This window comes from Mirounga angustirostris, unplaced genomic scaffold, assembly GCF_029215605.1.
Source record: "Mirounga angustirostris isolate CCGP_5_RB_7025 unplaced genomic scaffold, mMirAng1.0.hap1 SCAF_6, whole genome shotgun sequence".
Lineage (NCBI taxonomy): Eukaryota > Metazoa > Chordata > Mammalia > Carnivora > Phocidae > Mirounga > Mirounga angustirostris.
Window position 1 is genome coordinate 39,326,578 of NW_026991714.1, and position 14,989 is coordinate 39,341,566.

Consider the following 14,989-nt stretch of genomic DNA (forward strand, 5'->3'; position numbering starts at 1 on the left):
TCCCGCCCCTCCCTGTGGACAACTGGGAACTGGTCACCATACATAGGACCTGTCCCAGCTCCTGGTGCGCCCCGCCCTTTCCCTGCTGCGCTGGATGGGGTTAGGGCCCGGCCTGGTGAGGAGGCCATGCCCGGGGCAACGGGTCAGGAGGAGGCAGCTCAACACAAACGAATCTGGCCACACACGTCACCCTGCCAAATGCAGCCACTGGGAATGCATGGAAGTTCACCGAAAGAAATAGAAAGTACCTAGTGCTACAATCATTGTTTCAAACAGGACTGATCATCAAATCCATTTCCTCCAGTACCGAGGAGTGACAGTGTCTACCACCAAGGGGAAAACGGGCAAAGGGCAGCTTCTTGGTTGCTGACAATTTTCCATTCTTTTTTAAGATTTTATTTGAGAGGGAGAGCATGAGTGGGGTGAGGGGCAGAGGGAGAGCGAGAAGCAGGCTTCCTGCAGAGCAGGGAGCCCGACACAGGACTCCATCCCTGGACCCTGGAATCATGACCTGAGCCGAAGGCAGACGCTTAACTGACTGAGCCACCCAGGCGCCCCACTCTTTTTCATTCTTTCTGGTTCTTTCCATTTGCCAGATCTTGTTCCTTCAAGCTCTATAAGCTTTTAAAAATTAAAATTAGATTTCCTAATTATGTAATTTAGAGCGGCTTACGAGAGTGATTCTCCAGGACAAGACTGATAGTTTGTAGGGGTTGTGCCAAAAGGGTAGGGAAAGGAAAGACGAAGAGCGGAGCCATAAAGCAAATGCAAAACCAGGAGAGGTCAGCAGAGCCCTGAGCAAGCGAGGTGCTCTTGGGATGAAGAGGGTGAGGTCACAGAACAGTCCTGCCCGTGCCCCGCCGTGAGACAAGGAACGACTGCGGTCGGTCGCTGTACCGACGTCCTCCCTGTTTCTGCACCCCGATTATAACCACGGCGTGCCATCAACGGGAACGCCATCGGCAACTGGCCTGGGGCGGCGGGAGGGAAGGGCGATGCGCAGGAGCTGTGGCTGCGGACGCCGGGGGCCAGGGGGGTGAGCAGGACCCCCTGCTACTAAGGCCGCCCGGAAAGGCGGAGCTGCCAGCAGGCGAGGGGCGGCGGCACGCCCAGGCGCACCCCCGAATCCCCGACCTCCAGCCAGCTCTACCACAGCGCTGCGGCCTGTTGAAAACCGCGAGCCGGGGTGAGACAGACCCCAACCCCGCAGCCCGGGCTTTCCTCGGGCTGCCGCCCCGTCCTTTCCATCCCTCTGGCCTTACGGAGAGGGAAGCAGAAAGCACGAGACGTTCCAGAGCTCAGAAAATTATTTGTGAATCAATACATGTTTTTGATGGCAACTCTAGGGCTGCTCTAAAATGCCCTCCCTCTTCCTCTTCCCGTTTATAACTTCCCTGGGCAAGCTTATGGCATCTCTGGGAAAGAATGATCCTGATGGCCCCAAGCACCGCAGAAGAAAAAGGGACTTTCTACGCAGATGCTCGTCATGGCCAGGCTGCACATCAGCTCTCACCCTCCTGCCTTGTAACAAAATGTCCTTGAATTTATTTTTAAAAGAGAAGGGCTGACCGAAGCTCTGCACAGTAGGAACTGATGCACATCCTCCCACTTCACTGCACCAAACAAACTATCTGGTCTTAAGCAATCGATGGATGCCAGATACTCAATATGCCAGGCTCACGGACATTTTAACAGGGAACATTTTTAGTTTGACCTTGCAGAAAATGCAGCTGTATTAAGCTGAGAGATAAGAAAGGTAGTCAGCAGAATACAAATGCTCACCCACCTGAGTTTATAACCCAAACGCAAAATGTGAGCACAGACAGGATAAAGGTTGCATATTAGACAAGCTGGCTGCTGAGTTTTATGGGATCCATGAATTACAGTGACTTCTGGGGCAACACATTTGGATGGGAAGATTTGATTGGCTATACCCTCAATCTCTCCCAGGCATGTTGCTGTTACTTTCAAAGAATGCATCACTAAGGTCTTTTGCCCCCAGATGTCGCAGGAGCCGAGGCAAAGACAGGAGCCAGTCGGTTTTCTTGCATGGGATCCAAGGGAAGTTTCAAACATAATTTAACATCTTAGAGATTTCCACCCTATAGGGCCAACTAAGATTATTTCCATCCTATAGGGCCAACTAATTTGTCATCCACAATGCTGTAGGCCACTGGAAAATTTGTGCAGTGTCTATGGAAAACCCAAATTTCTCCATCTGGAAGCAGTACTGAAATGAGTGGTTACTTTGTTCACAGAAAGAAATCACTAAATACGAGCCTGATGGGCAGCTGATACAATACAAAGGAATAAAATGAAACAGAGCAGCAGAAGAGTCTTTGGTAAAATGTGAGGAAGCAGAATTGCCCACACAGGGCCGCCTAAAGATTCCAATAGTGATTACTTGGTACTTCTGGAAATTCCCTCCTCTAGGACCCCAGCAGTTATTGCCAAAATGGAGGAAGAGATTAACAGTAATGTGGGTCTGACCCAATCCCATCCCTTGTGTCTCAGCTCCCTGGCATGTATCTTAAGACTAACTACCCCTACAACTCCCCCCACCTCAAAGTGATGGTCATATCTCCCCAGAAAGAAAGTCAATAGCTGTACCTGTTTTCACCATCAAACACATCACTGGAAGTGGAGCCATGAGATTCGAAAGCGCATCTGCCTTCTGGCTGAGGACACCTTCAGGCCCACACACCATGTGCCATAAGCACTGGGCTAAGGTCGGCTAACACAGATTGTACACCAAAAAAAGAGATGGCAGCTGAAAACCCCATAGTGATGTGCCTGACGGCCGACCCTGCCTATGAGAACGTACTAACATCTAGGTGTACTAACATCTCTGCACAGAGCGACTTCCCAGCCCCAGGAGGTGACCCACGCACAGAGTGCAAAGCTCATTACGGCAAGGCCAACCTGCCCATTTCACATGCTTTCATGTTTGTTAGCACTTATGTGGAGAAATGACATATGGTGTGTGGGGGTCCCTACTATATCAAGGGGAAGAAAAATATTGTATAGATTAGGTTCATTCATGTGAATTTTCTGTCATTGTAACAACGGTCCAGCTATTGTCAATTTCCTATGGTCAACCTGTAATTAAGCTGAAAAGATGAGAGAAGTAGGCAGCTTGATAAAAATGCTCGCCTCCTGAACCCCCTGGAGTTTAAAACTGAACCTCAAAAGCTAAGAGTAGACAGGATAAAGGATGAATGAGTATTAGGAAAACCAGTGGTCAGGTCCCACAGGAACCCTTTCCACAGGGCCCACAGAGCCCTTCTGACCAGGCTGGTGGAAGAAGGGGCCGAAGACAGCCATGTGAGTCTCACACAAGCAGTGAGAGATACATCATAGAAAAAATCATAGAAAAAAGAAGTAAATCATAGGTAAATCATAGTTCCTCTTCTTAACCTAAATCTAGGACCACAAAGTTTGTAAAAGTAAAATTCTCTCCATTTAAGCTCCGTGGAAGCACAGTGCTCAAAATATTCCATGTGGAGGTGTTTTCCCCCTTCCCCACGTTACTGTTCCTCACTCACTGAGAGGAGAAGCTCATTCCTCTTTCCTCTCCTGTAAAGAAATCAACATTTGGCATCCCTCTCTAATGCCGCCAAATCCTCCTTTACCTCCTATCCACGGAAAGAGGTGTGTGTAAATGAAAATGCTACCAAAGGTGGTGTCTCCTTAGAGCCTAAGGGAGCCAATAATCTCAGCAAGCCACGGCTCAGCTTCGTGAGCAGGCTCAGCTCAGCTCCGCTCAAGGATGAAGACCTGACTCAGCCCCCACCATCCAGGGACCACGGTAAACAAGGACAAACGCTGGGTCCCTGTGCCTGAATGAGTGCAGATCAAAGAAACAAAACATGTCAACTGGAGAACTTCCAAACCAGAGGCCCCAAAGTGTTGAATGTCTTTGCTGCGAGATGGTATTTCCCCCTCCATTTTTAATTTTCTCTCTTCAAATCCGAACAAAAAAATAGACCCCGACAGTTCCAGCTTCAGACTTGATACATCATCAGGAACTCATTCCAAAAGCTCTAACTAGACAACCAATTTAATACACTTTGCTTCAAGGTTTATTCCTTGGCTTGCTTCCCAGATATAAAGCATCTCTGGGTGATTATTACACAGATGCCACTAGAAGGACGTTCGACGCCTGCTGCTAACTTCGCAGGCACGTGCTGGCATTCGCCGGAGAGGGGGTAAGGAACGCAGAATGCGCAACAGAACCGAAAACATTTGTTTTTAAAAATGAAGTATGTGGAGTAACTTTTAAGTGGTTTCCTTTGGGTTTCGATAGCAACTTTGGCTAGGCAATTGGACAGCAAAGCTACTTCTTCCCTCCATTGTGCGCACGAACCACCATTCCCGTAGCACAAAGCGACAACAGCGGACGGGCTGAAACGAAGCGCGCGTGTGATGAGCTCAAAGAGCGGCTCTACATGCTGCCCATGTGAGACTCGATTTTCCCAGTGGCCACGTTGGGGCCTAAGAGATGAAAGAGAAATACTGATGTTGTTCATCAGATAAGCCAGTAACCGCAGACCAACTGTGAAAACATCCCGAACAGCAGACTATCCCAAGGGTGGAAAAGTGTCCAAGGAAAGGAAACCGATACCTCTTTGCCTGTCGATGATCTAAGTTCTGGGCATCTCCTGGTGATGGTGATGAGCTCTGTGCCCTTGAAAGTATAGGTCGTACTCATGGTTTTCTTTTCCACAACACACACCCAAATTCCACGATCTCAAGAGCTTAACTGAAGTTACCCTCCTTGACTGTTTCTTCAGACTTCAGAGTAGAAGAGAGGAGGCCCTTCATCACCAGATACTCTGAGTCTAAATGAGAGAACCACCACCACAAGCCCTGGCCAGATGTGAAACTGAGTGGATTCCCATTCCAAAGTAGTTCACTGGGAATCCGCTTCCACACCCCTCTGTGGCCGTGTGGTAACCGGATGTCACACAGGCTCGCTTTTTCTGGCTGACCTGATGCCATTCTTCCTTAACATTTTCAGCTCAGCAAAACCAAAACAAAACAAAAAGGGCAGCAGTGGAAGAAGGCTTACATAAGGGCACACCCACAAATGTCAATTCTAAGAACAAAACCACAGTTTAAAAGTTGCATTCAAGAAGAACTAGATAAGAGAGAGGCAAAGTCCCTAAAATTCAGCCAGAGGGAAAACGTGTGGAATATGATTTACTGTCTACTGACCTGAAGAAGCTGAGGACAATGACCAGCGTAGGTTCAGGAAGAGACACACAGAAGCGAGCTGCAAAGTGCCCAGAAGGGGGGGGGGGGGGGGGCAGTGCACGGAGAACAGGAAAGCAGTGAAGGGCTTCGTGCGAGACAAATCCCCACACCTTGCATCCAGTGGCCAAAATGTGGATGGCAGGGTCCTGAGTGGGCTTAGTTCTGCGCTGAGAGCCGCACAGCGGGGAGGGGGGCTCACACTCGGTACGCTTCCTGGCCAGGTCCCCGCCACCTGAGGGCCAAACAGCCCCCATCAATCAGCTTTCCCAGCTGTTCCCTTTACAGCCTTTCCAATGACCTGGTGACTGATGGAAAGACAGAATGTACCCAGCACCTCGACCTTCAGGCCCCCGCCCAGCACACACATTCTATTTAAATAAGAAACAGTATCAAGAGCCTGCCCGGCTTCTTTCTCTTCCCACTCGGGTCCATTATCCTCTTTCAATCAGGCAGGAGGCCTAGCTGCACAGATGGCCTGGCCTGGAGCCCCAAAGACCACCAGACGGGGGCCCGCTGAGCAAACAGGGAGAAATAGCAAATGTCGAGGGTGCAGTGCCCGGCAGGGAGCACAGGCTCCGGGGCCCAAAGGAAGGGGTGGTGAGAAAGGTACAATATGGAGCTCCTTGCTCAGCCTGGGTGACCGGCAGCATTTCCTCTAGCTGCTCCTGTCTTTACCTCAAGCTGCTGAGGATGAGGGCAGAAAGGAAGAAGGGAGGCCATCAAGGCTCGGGAGCCCCCAAATAGAAGAGAATAGTGGGTTTGGTTTTGTTTTTTTCCTTCAGGGAAGGGCCTTGGCCCTTATCTTTTTATTTTAGAATGAATTCATTTTCTTGCCATCTTAGATTTGGACGTGAGCGATCAGGCTGATGCATTTTAGGGTCGGTTACTAATCTGGCTGCAACTTCACTAGAGATGTGTTCCCTTTATGCCTCTGTCCCCCAAACGATCCACCAGGCAATCTTCCCTACTGACATATTTACAATGCAGATCAGTCAAAATATGGTTCAAATGAAAAGTACTATATTATTGTGAAAACTGAATTACAGTGATTCACAGAAGTTATCCAAAAGGGGGAAAAAAAATAAATTATCTCATATAAAATAATATATGATGTTTGTGAATCATCTTGGCTCCTGTCTTCAGGGAGCCCATGACCTGCCCGCTCTGGCCATCCGCGCCCTGCTGGGGGAGCAGATGTTGTCTGGAGGTGCCTCCCCATCGGCAAGATGGAGCTGGGTCCCTCTTCCAGTAGCTGGGGTGGGGGGTTAAATGAGTCTGGAGTTTTGGAGGAACTGGATGAGGACTTGGTAGACAAACTTGTACTGAGCGATGGTCTGGATCATGAACATCCTTTGCTCCCTGAGGAGCCGCAGCATCATGGGCACTTCCACCTTCTGCAAGAAAAGAGACAAAGCACAAGATCCTGAGATGAGACGCTGCCCCTGGGTCCTTCCTCATTCCCTCATCTGCGAAGCTTTTGCTCACTGCCCATTTGTAAGTACAAGAGAAAGCCAAGAGCTTGGCCCCGCTAGGGGTTCCCAATCAAAGACCTGCTACCAGCACTTGGAGAATCTGCTTGTCATGTGCCACTGACCCTGGTGTGATACTTTAAATACATACCCGTCCGTTCGAGAAAACCCAGAGGCTGCAGTTACTTATACCGGACTGGTGCTCTCAACTCCACCAGGACTCCGTGGGAGGATTTAAGACATCTCCGGGTCTTAGTTTCTTCATTTGTAAAGTAAGAACAGTGATGCTTTCCTCCAACGACAGCGTGGCCTTGCCCAGGTCAGCAACACTTCCTCAGCAAGAAGGGCAGGCGACCAGTAGTGCCCACCTCATGGGACCCAACAACGGAATGCAGCTAAGGCATTTAGCACGGTGTCTGGCACACGCTGAGTTCTATTAAGAACTACCCGTTGTTATTAATAGTGATGAACTGAGAACAATCATACCTATCCTGCCACCTCACGGAATCGTGGTCATTATCAAATGAGGTAATTGATGGGTAAACCTTGAAAACATCAAAGCACAATCTCTGAACATAGTCACATTGGTTGGTTGGTTGGTTGGCTGATTTTTTATTCAGTTGGTCCTTCTGTTTTTCTCTCTACCCCTCACACCCATTTTCAGAAATACTATCAATTCAGTGTTTGGGGTCTTCTTCTCCAGGATAACTAGGCCGCTTCTCAGCTCTTCTTTGCCCTTTTTTTTTTTGTTGTTAACTTCATATTTAATTCCAGTTAGTTAACATACAGTATAGTTCAGGTGTACAATATAGAGATTCAACATTTCCATACATCACCCGGTGCTCATCACAACAGTTGTATGTAGAGTGAAAAACCTTTCACTAAAAATATCTTGACTATTAAATGAGATCACCTGTGTGTCAATTCTTCGAGAATACAGAACCAGCTTCAACGGAAGCGAATTCATATGGCGGCTCATCGGTGTCCGAGCAGACCAGAGGCTCCGTCGAGTCATTTCCATCCTCCTGGCCCAGCCAGGGCAGAAGTATCACAGAGTCCACAAAGCCAGCGTGGCCTCAGCATACTGCCCCTACTCCGGGAGCCCCCCATCCCTACCCCCTGCCCCCCGGCAACACCACCCCCGTGAAGTTATGGAGGACGGAGCAACCACTGGAGGCCGAACAGTACAAACTCAGCTGTAGGTCTTTTCTTACTTTACTTTTACAAGTCATTTCAGCTACTTCCAAACTTTGTGTAGCCATGACACAGCACATGCCAGCCTTCTTAGTTGCTCTTCTCCAAAAACAGTTAAATAATGCGCAGCACAGACTTAAAGGCGACAGAGGCAAGTCCCCAGGAATAAGGAAAGAGAAAAAGGCATGTGAATCCTCAAACTGTTAGTCCAAATCTACAGCTCACAGCATAAGCTTCGAACTAGTGGGTTTTGCCTAGACGATCCTCCAGAGTGACGGACACCATGATGTCCAACCCAGAGGCACCGAACAGTGAACTTATATAAGAACCCACTGCCTGATGGGCATTGCTGAGTTGGGCGCTGAAGATACAAGGAGAGGTTAAAGCTGCTGCTCCCCTGTTCCCGCCAAGGTTTTGACAGCGAGGCTGGTCACACGAGCTTGGGTCAGGCTTCATCTGCCAAACCCCGGCCTTCACACTTCCTGGCTATGGGACGGACACGTCCCTTCATCACCTTGTGGCTCGGAATCTGTCCCCCACAGGCATCACTGGGACCTCTCTCAGAGGGTTACTGTGAAGGCTACTTGAGTTGTAAGGCTCCTAGATTGGTGTTGGCACATGGTAAACACTTATATAGGCTGGTGGTTGTTCCTGTAATGTTGTCATTGTTGTTACTGTCATCACCCCCTTCCCCTCTGCCACCTCCCTCACCATCATCCCCTGCACCACCAGGACACCCACCTCGGCTACCTCTGCCACCTCCCGCACCTCCAGCTCCACCCACCATCGTGATCATTACCATCTCAGTAGCCTGGAAGACACAGCCCTCAAGAGGGTATGTTATCTGATAAGGGGCAGGTTAGAAACACGACAGAGAAAGTTCCCCTGGTCATCAATGAGAGTCCTAGTTGCCTTGAAGATTCATTCCCAGAGTCTCTGCCGTCCACTGACCCTAACCCCAAGGAATCATGCAGCAGTTGGTGTTGGCTCAGTTTTGTCTAGAAGGCATTTTCTCCTCTCTACTCCATGAAGAAGGGATAACTTACTCAGAAAAGCAGCAAGATAAGACATCTCATTATTTGGCTAGTGAGAACCTAACCTTTTATTAGGAACTAATCTAGGACAGAGCGCTCAATCCAGGTGGAGAGTATTGCAAACCATAAAACTAACGCTTTCTAGAAAAAAAGTATAGGCATTAAAATGTCAAGCTAACCTTCAGGGACCCAAAGTGGTGGGCCACCAAGAGGCTTGGCAGAGCAGCCTGGGAGAGCTCCCTCCCCTTCCCACCTCACAGCTACCTGAGCTCACTGCAAGCATCTTTATTTCAGGAAAAAGAAAAGGCATTTCACTGACAAAACTAAAACTGTATGGATTACAGACTACAATATAAAGTATGCTAAATCCAGAAGCCATGGAAAGAAGGTAGGGAAGTTGAGAGAAGAGAAAAATGGGACATACAATTTCATATTTATTTGCCAAAATCTTCGCTTAAAAAACAAACAAAAAAGGTAAACATGTTCCACTCTTCTCTTGAAATAAGGCTTTCACTCTTACTAGCCAGGCCTGAAGCAGAACAAAGTAGAGAACTTTTTTTTCCCCTAACCATCTACCAATAGCAGTGATGGGAAATGGGACAGATAAGGCTGGCTATATTTGTGCTAGGGGAAGGGAAGTGAACAATATGAGTCATCTTGCTATCTTTGAATATCAATGGGAACAGAAGTCCTTTTTGGACTGACCATGTTCCAGCAAAGAATGTTCTGGCATGCAACTGGGCATTGAGGAAATCCACTATGTTTGGACACACTGTAGAGAATTTAATCACCCTGAGCCCTCACCAAGTCCATGTGAGGCCCTAATGGCCGAATCCCTCAATCAGCACCACACTGGCTTGGACATGTGCTGTTTATGTTCTACTGGGCCAATAACATCTGGTGGTCAATAAGCCTTCATGTCATCACATTACTGAGGCTCAGCTTCTGATGGGTCTCCAAAGAGCTCAGAACAGAACCATCTTTCATGTCAGACAAGACAGAAGGGGACTGTGGGGAAGACAGTGACACAAGGGGGTGGTAAGACGGCCAAGTGGGGAGGGGATGACGATGAGGCCCTTCCTCCTCGTCTGGAGGCCACTGGGGTCCTCCAGTGGAGCTTGGATTTACTCAGGCCATATATACCCTGATTCCACTTCATCTCTTTCCATCTCCCCAGCACTGAGTTGATTTGGGACTCAGTGGCAAGCTGTTCAGTCTACTAGACCCTTCTAGAGCTTCTAGAAGTGACAGGGGAGCAAACAAACAAGAAATCTCATGATGTGAGCCAAAAGGATAAAAACTCACAGAAGATGGCAAAATTCCTGTTAGGTAGTCTCAGCGGATTCTGTGATGGGCATTTTGCTCATCAACAGAATGTCTGTTTGTTTTTAAAAATAGGCAACTTCTGGTATAATCGCGATTCTACTTTTTTTTTTTTTTTAAAGATTTACCTATTTTAGAAAGAGAGTGTGTGAGCAGGGTGGAGGCAAGGGAAAGGGAGAGGGAGAGAAGACGACTCCCCGCTGAGTGTAGAGATCGATTCCATGACCCCTATAGATCATGACCTGAGCCAAAACCAACTGACTGAGCCACACACGCGCCCCGCGGATTCTACTTTTTAGCAGCACATTCATATATACGGATTCAAAGTTTCCAAAATGAACTATATACAGGCAGAGAGTTTAAAAATCCTTTGAACATGTTCAAACTTGGTATTTATTGTTTTCCTGGAAGTTTCAATATAACACATTTCGTGGGGGCAATATTTAATCTGATTTTCAAACCACTGATATTACTGAGTAAATCCATATATTGTATCAATTCTCTCACAGAACGTGCATTGTCACATTCCCTAATTTAACAACTAATGAGCCACTTCAAGTTTCCTTGGATTCTCCAAGCTGTAGATACTTTTTTAATTTTTTAAAAAATATTTATTTATTGAGAGAGAGAGCACGAGCGGGGAGGAGAGGGAGAAGCAGGCTCCCTGCTGAGCAAGGCTCGATCCCAGGACCTTGGGACCACGACCCGAGCTGAAGGCAGACGCCTAACCGACTGAGCCACCCAGGCACCCCTGTATAATTTGGGAAGGGGACAAGAACCAATGGCACTTGGCATCTGCCGGCAGAGTGAAGACAGGAAAGAACTCGGGGCCAGGAGGTAGAAGACTGCACTTCTCACCTTAGCACCACTGCTTGAGATCCACGTGGCACTGGACAAGTCACTAAATTGTTTCTGGGCCTCAGTTTCCTTTTCTCTAAAGCAGGACGACTGACATGTGCCCGGCTCCTCTACACGGCTGTTCTGAAGACCCCAACTAAGAACATCAACAAAATAAGCGACAGCCATTTAAAACCCCCAAAGACCCATGTGAATAGAAGGCAGAAGAATGGTTCTTTAGCCTCGGATTTGATTTGATCTCATCTCCATGAAATCCAAAGCCCCTCCATACGACTCCCTGGCCTCGAGCAGCAGAGGGACGCCCCACAGCCGCAGCTCCCCTCTGTGGGGAGAAGAGCGAGGTGTCCAGCCCCGGCGCAGGCAGGCCATGCCTGTGCGCTCAGAGGCTCGACCCTGCTGTGCCACCCCACTGCCCGCCTAGACGAGAGCAAATGACCCTCTTTAAATTAAACCTCCCTCTGAAGAACGAAAGGCATTGATCCCGTATACACATTTTCACATAGGATTTCAGCCAAAACACGTCCCAGAAGCGCAAGTGGCATCTAGACGACCTGTGACCAGATAACCCACCGTGGAAGACGATCCACGATAAAACCAGACCGGCTGCACAACATTAGCCTCCTGGAAGCAGACGCGATGCAGAGCGGACTTTCTCAGTGTTTCCTATCTCACACGTTCATCGCTTTCTTGCGTGTTTTATCTGCGTGTCTACACGGAGCAGAGAAAGGCGGACGATGAGAAAGGCTGTAAATGTCAGAGGCCAACTAGGAATCATGGATCTGGAAAACTCTTGTCAGAAGACAGGAAATGAAGCCCTGGAAATGAAAAGGGCCCCGGGGAAGGTCTGGCCGCAGTGTACATTTGTCCTCAAGGTGGAGTATTCGGGAAAGTGGCAAATGACTCACCTCATTATGCTCCAGGCAGTAGATCATCAGCTCAGAAAGAATGACTACGCCAGTCCGCCCCACACCCGCGCTGCAGTGGACAACGATCGGGGGGTGCAGGCTCCGGGGGCCTTCCAGCATGCTGTTGGTGTGGCGCCGGACCGACTGGATCTCCTCCAAGTAGGCTGCAAGACAAAACGCAAATCCCGTCACCAAAGTCCTACATGGCTTTGCGTACGAGAAGGTGGGGGGTGGGAAACGGAGGGTGACTCTTCTTCTGTTTTGTTTTGTTTTTTAAGTGACGATAATTTACAGTTCTTACAAGACCGTAATTATTTGGCTGGTACCCACGGTACGGTCCTGGATCCAGAAAGGACCAGCTGGGAGTCAATTAGTCCACGGGAGAATTTGTTCTTTAAATTAAATAGTTCTTTTTTAAAAATTAAATTCTGTTTTCCCTCTGCAAATCCCAAAGTCCCCCAAGCAGATGATTCTCGACATTACTTACAGCAATTCCTACTATTAACAGACTGGGATCAGAACACCAGCTAGGTCCCCTTGAAATGCCTGCCTGTCAGAGCCAATTTCTGGTGGGAAGAGCATCCATCTGCCCCTTCCTCCTTCCCCTCACTGAATGAGTGAATGTCAACTGAGGCTTGACTTCGTTTTTAGATTTTAAAATAGGCTTGGGGGGGTGGTTCCTGCTTTTCAGCTTAGATTCTATGGGGTCATGTCAGCAGCTCAAGTTGAGCCCTCCCCTTTCTGGAGGCAACGTGTGTGTGGAGTGGAGGGGTCCTGTCACCTCCCATGTCCCTCCTGACATCTGCCTGGCTCAGCAGGGCTGCACAGGGATCTGCTCACTATTCCAATTGGGCATGAGTGAAAAATTACAGCGTACAAGCCTTAATGATTTTTCTTGTTCATGGGCATGAGAAAAAGGAAAAGTCTATAAAATATAATCCTCAAACAGTCCAAGAACCGGAAAAAGTCAATTAGTAATAGAGATTTTATAGTAGCTAGCTCAGGGGAGAAACGGATTTAAAGATTCTTGATCCTCAGAAAATCTCATCCCGATGCAGCATTGCAAACAAGACTGAGGAAGCGCTCAAGTTGTTGGAGAGAAAAAAAAGTGAATTCAAACCTGTCTAGTAACTTAGAAGCATCTGTTTACATACAGTTAACACGAACTCCTATTTGCCTTTATAACATTAATGCAATTAAACAGTCACCTGAAGTAGTTTACCAAAATAAACTATTACCACCATCACCATCACCACCAGTAACGTAAAATGAGCCAGAACAAAACCAAACAGAGGGAAGGCAACCTGAGATGACCAGACAGAGCAGTTACTATCTGGGACCAACATGAGCTAAATACCGTGCATGGAATTCTCCTCACAACTTTTCTGTAAAAGAGGAGAGAAATTTGGTGACCGTGCACTCTCTGTCTGACAAAAAAGGCAACGTTCACACACAAAAGAGAGCCTTTTCTTGTGCTAAATTTAAGAAGAGAAGTAAAAGGAATATTGATCCATAAAGCAGATGCTACCACCACGTGGAATTTCATAAAACACAGAAAAACTGGATTAAAATGGATGCTCTCTCTAGCAGTCACGTTAATAAAGTTCCTTAAGCTGTAACTCAGTGAAGACTTCTCCAGGCTGGAAGACAATGTGCCCTAAGTCCCCTGCCTGCAGGGAATCTAATTTAAACACAGGCAAAAATCTTTTTAAGTTCCTAAAAACCTAGAGGAGCCAACATTTCGAAGACCCCCACCCCTCAGCACACTTAAATTTACATTGTTTAAAAATATTCTCTATGGCAGCGCCTGGGTGGCTCAGTCCGTTACGCATCTGACTCTTGGTTTTTGGCTCAGGTCATGATCTCAGGGTCGTGAGACAGCCCCGCGTGGGGCTCCGTGCTCACCAGGGAGTCTGCTTGAGATTCTCTCTCCCCCTCCCCACCCACCCGCCCCCACCCCACTCTCTCTCCAAAATAAAAAAATAAATAAATCATTTAAAAAATAGTCTCTGTTTTTCAGTAATTTAGATGGGCCTTCCTTAAATTGGTTCTGACTGAGAAGATCGGACTATAATTTTCATCACCTTATAGACTCAACCTTCTATCAGAGCTGTTCACCAATCATCAAACTGATCTACTTTTATTGTTTCCATTTTCTGCGTCTTGGAGATAATTCTAGTAAATCAATTAGCAAAAGATTACCAGAAAAAAAAAAAATTAAAAAGAGCACTGCTAGAGGAAAGAAAGTTCTACAAAGGTCCCTGCCCTCCTTAGGAATATTTGGAGCTACAGGTAACTGACCTCGGGCGAGGCACTAGCCCTCTCTAGACCGTGCTCTAGGTCCTCTGATTCCCATCCCTCTCCTGGTCTCTGTCAGTGACCGCCGCCCCTCAAGTCCCACCATCACTGCCCCAGTGGGAAATGAAGTCCTCGCGTCAGTGAACACATATACGTCAGAAGCTTCCCGCTGCAACTTGCTGAAATGGTACCGGTAGGTTCTTGGAAACGTATTCTCTCTCTCTCCCCCTTCTCCTCTGCGCATACCCCAATTCTAAGTAAATATCAAACTAAAATCAAGGGTTTGGCGTGATCCAACCTCCAGGTGCTGTTCCCACTGTTGTCTGCTCTCAGCTGGACAGTCAACAACATCTCGGTAAGAAATCTGCCGAGAGCCGAGGCCTCACTGGGAGAGGCAGGAATGGGGTGTCCCCACAAGTGCGGGACAATTAGGCCAGACTGTGGGAAAGGAAGGGGGAGCGCTGTAGCCATTTCCAAAAAGCAGATGGCGGCAGTGTCCGATCTCAGCCCCCGGACTGTCCTCACTGGCCGGCCTTTCTCATGAGCCCGGGAGTGCCTTCAACACAGACACGGTGAGAGCCTGGTCCACAGCCTGCAATGCAGTGGGCACACACTCAACTTCTGGCTTTTCAAACAGAGTACTGCATATATT

The 14,989-nt window shown here is 48.0% G+C and overlaps 1 protein-coding gene across 7 annotated transcripts in view; it reads right to left on the bottom strand.

Moving 5' to 3' along the window:
* Nucleotides 1-6,254: 6,254 nt before the first annotated feature.
* Nucleotides 6,255-14,989, bottom strand: part of PTPN14 (protein tyrosine phosphatase non-receptor type 14) — a 177,185-nt gene continuing 168,450 nt past the window's right edge. For 5 of the 7 annotated variants that reach the window (XM_064594176.1, XM_045877223.3, XM_064594177.1 and 2 more), the window contains 2 exons: nt 12,040-12,203; nt 6,255-6,650 (listed from right to left, as the gene is read on the bottom strand). In XM_064594176.1, the coding sequence (XP_064450246.1) occupies nt 6,522-6,650; nt 12,040-12,203 (293 nt within the window). In that variant the 3' untranslated portion in view covers nt 6,255-6,521. Of the gene's footprint in view, nt 6,651-11,134; nt 11,271-11,704; nt 11,843-12,039; nt 12,204-14,989 lie in introns of all 7 variants that reach the window. The other 2 variants (XR_010412292.1, XR_010412293.1) reach the window with 2 other exon arrangements.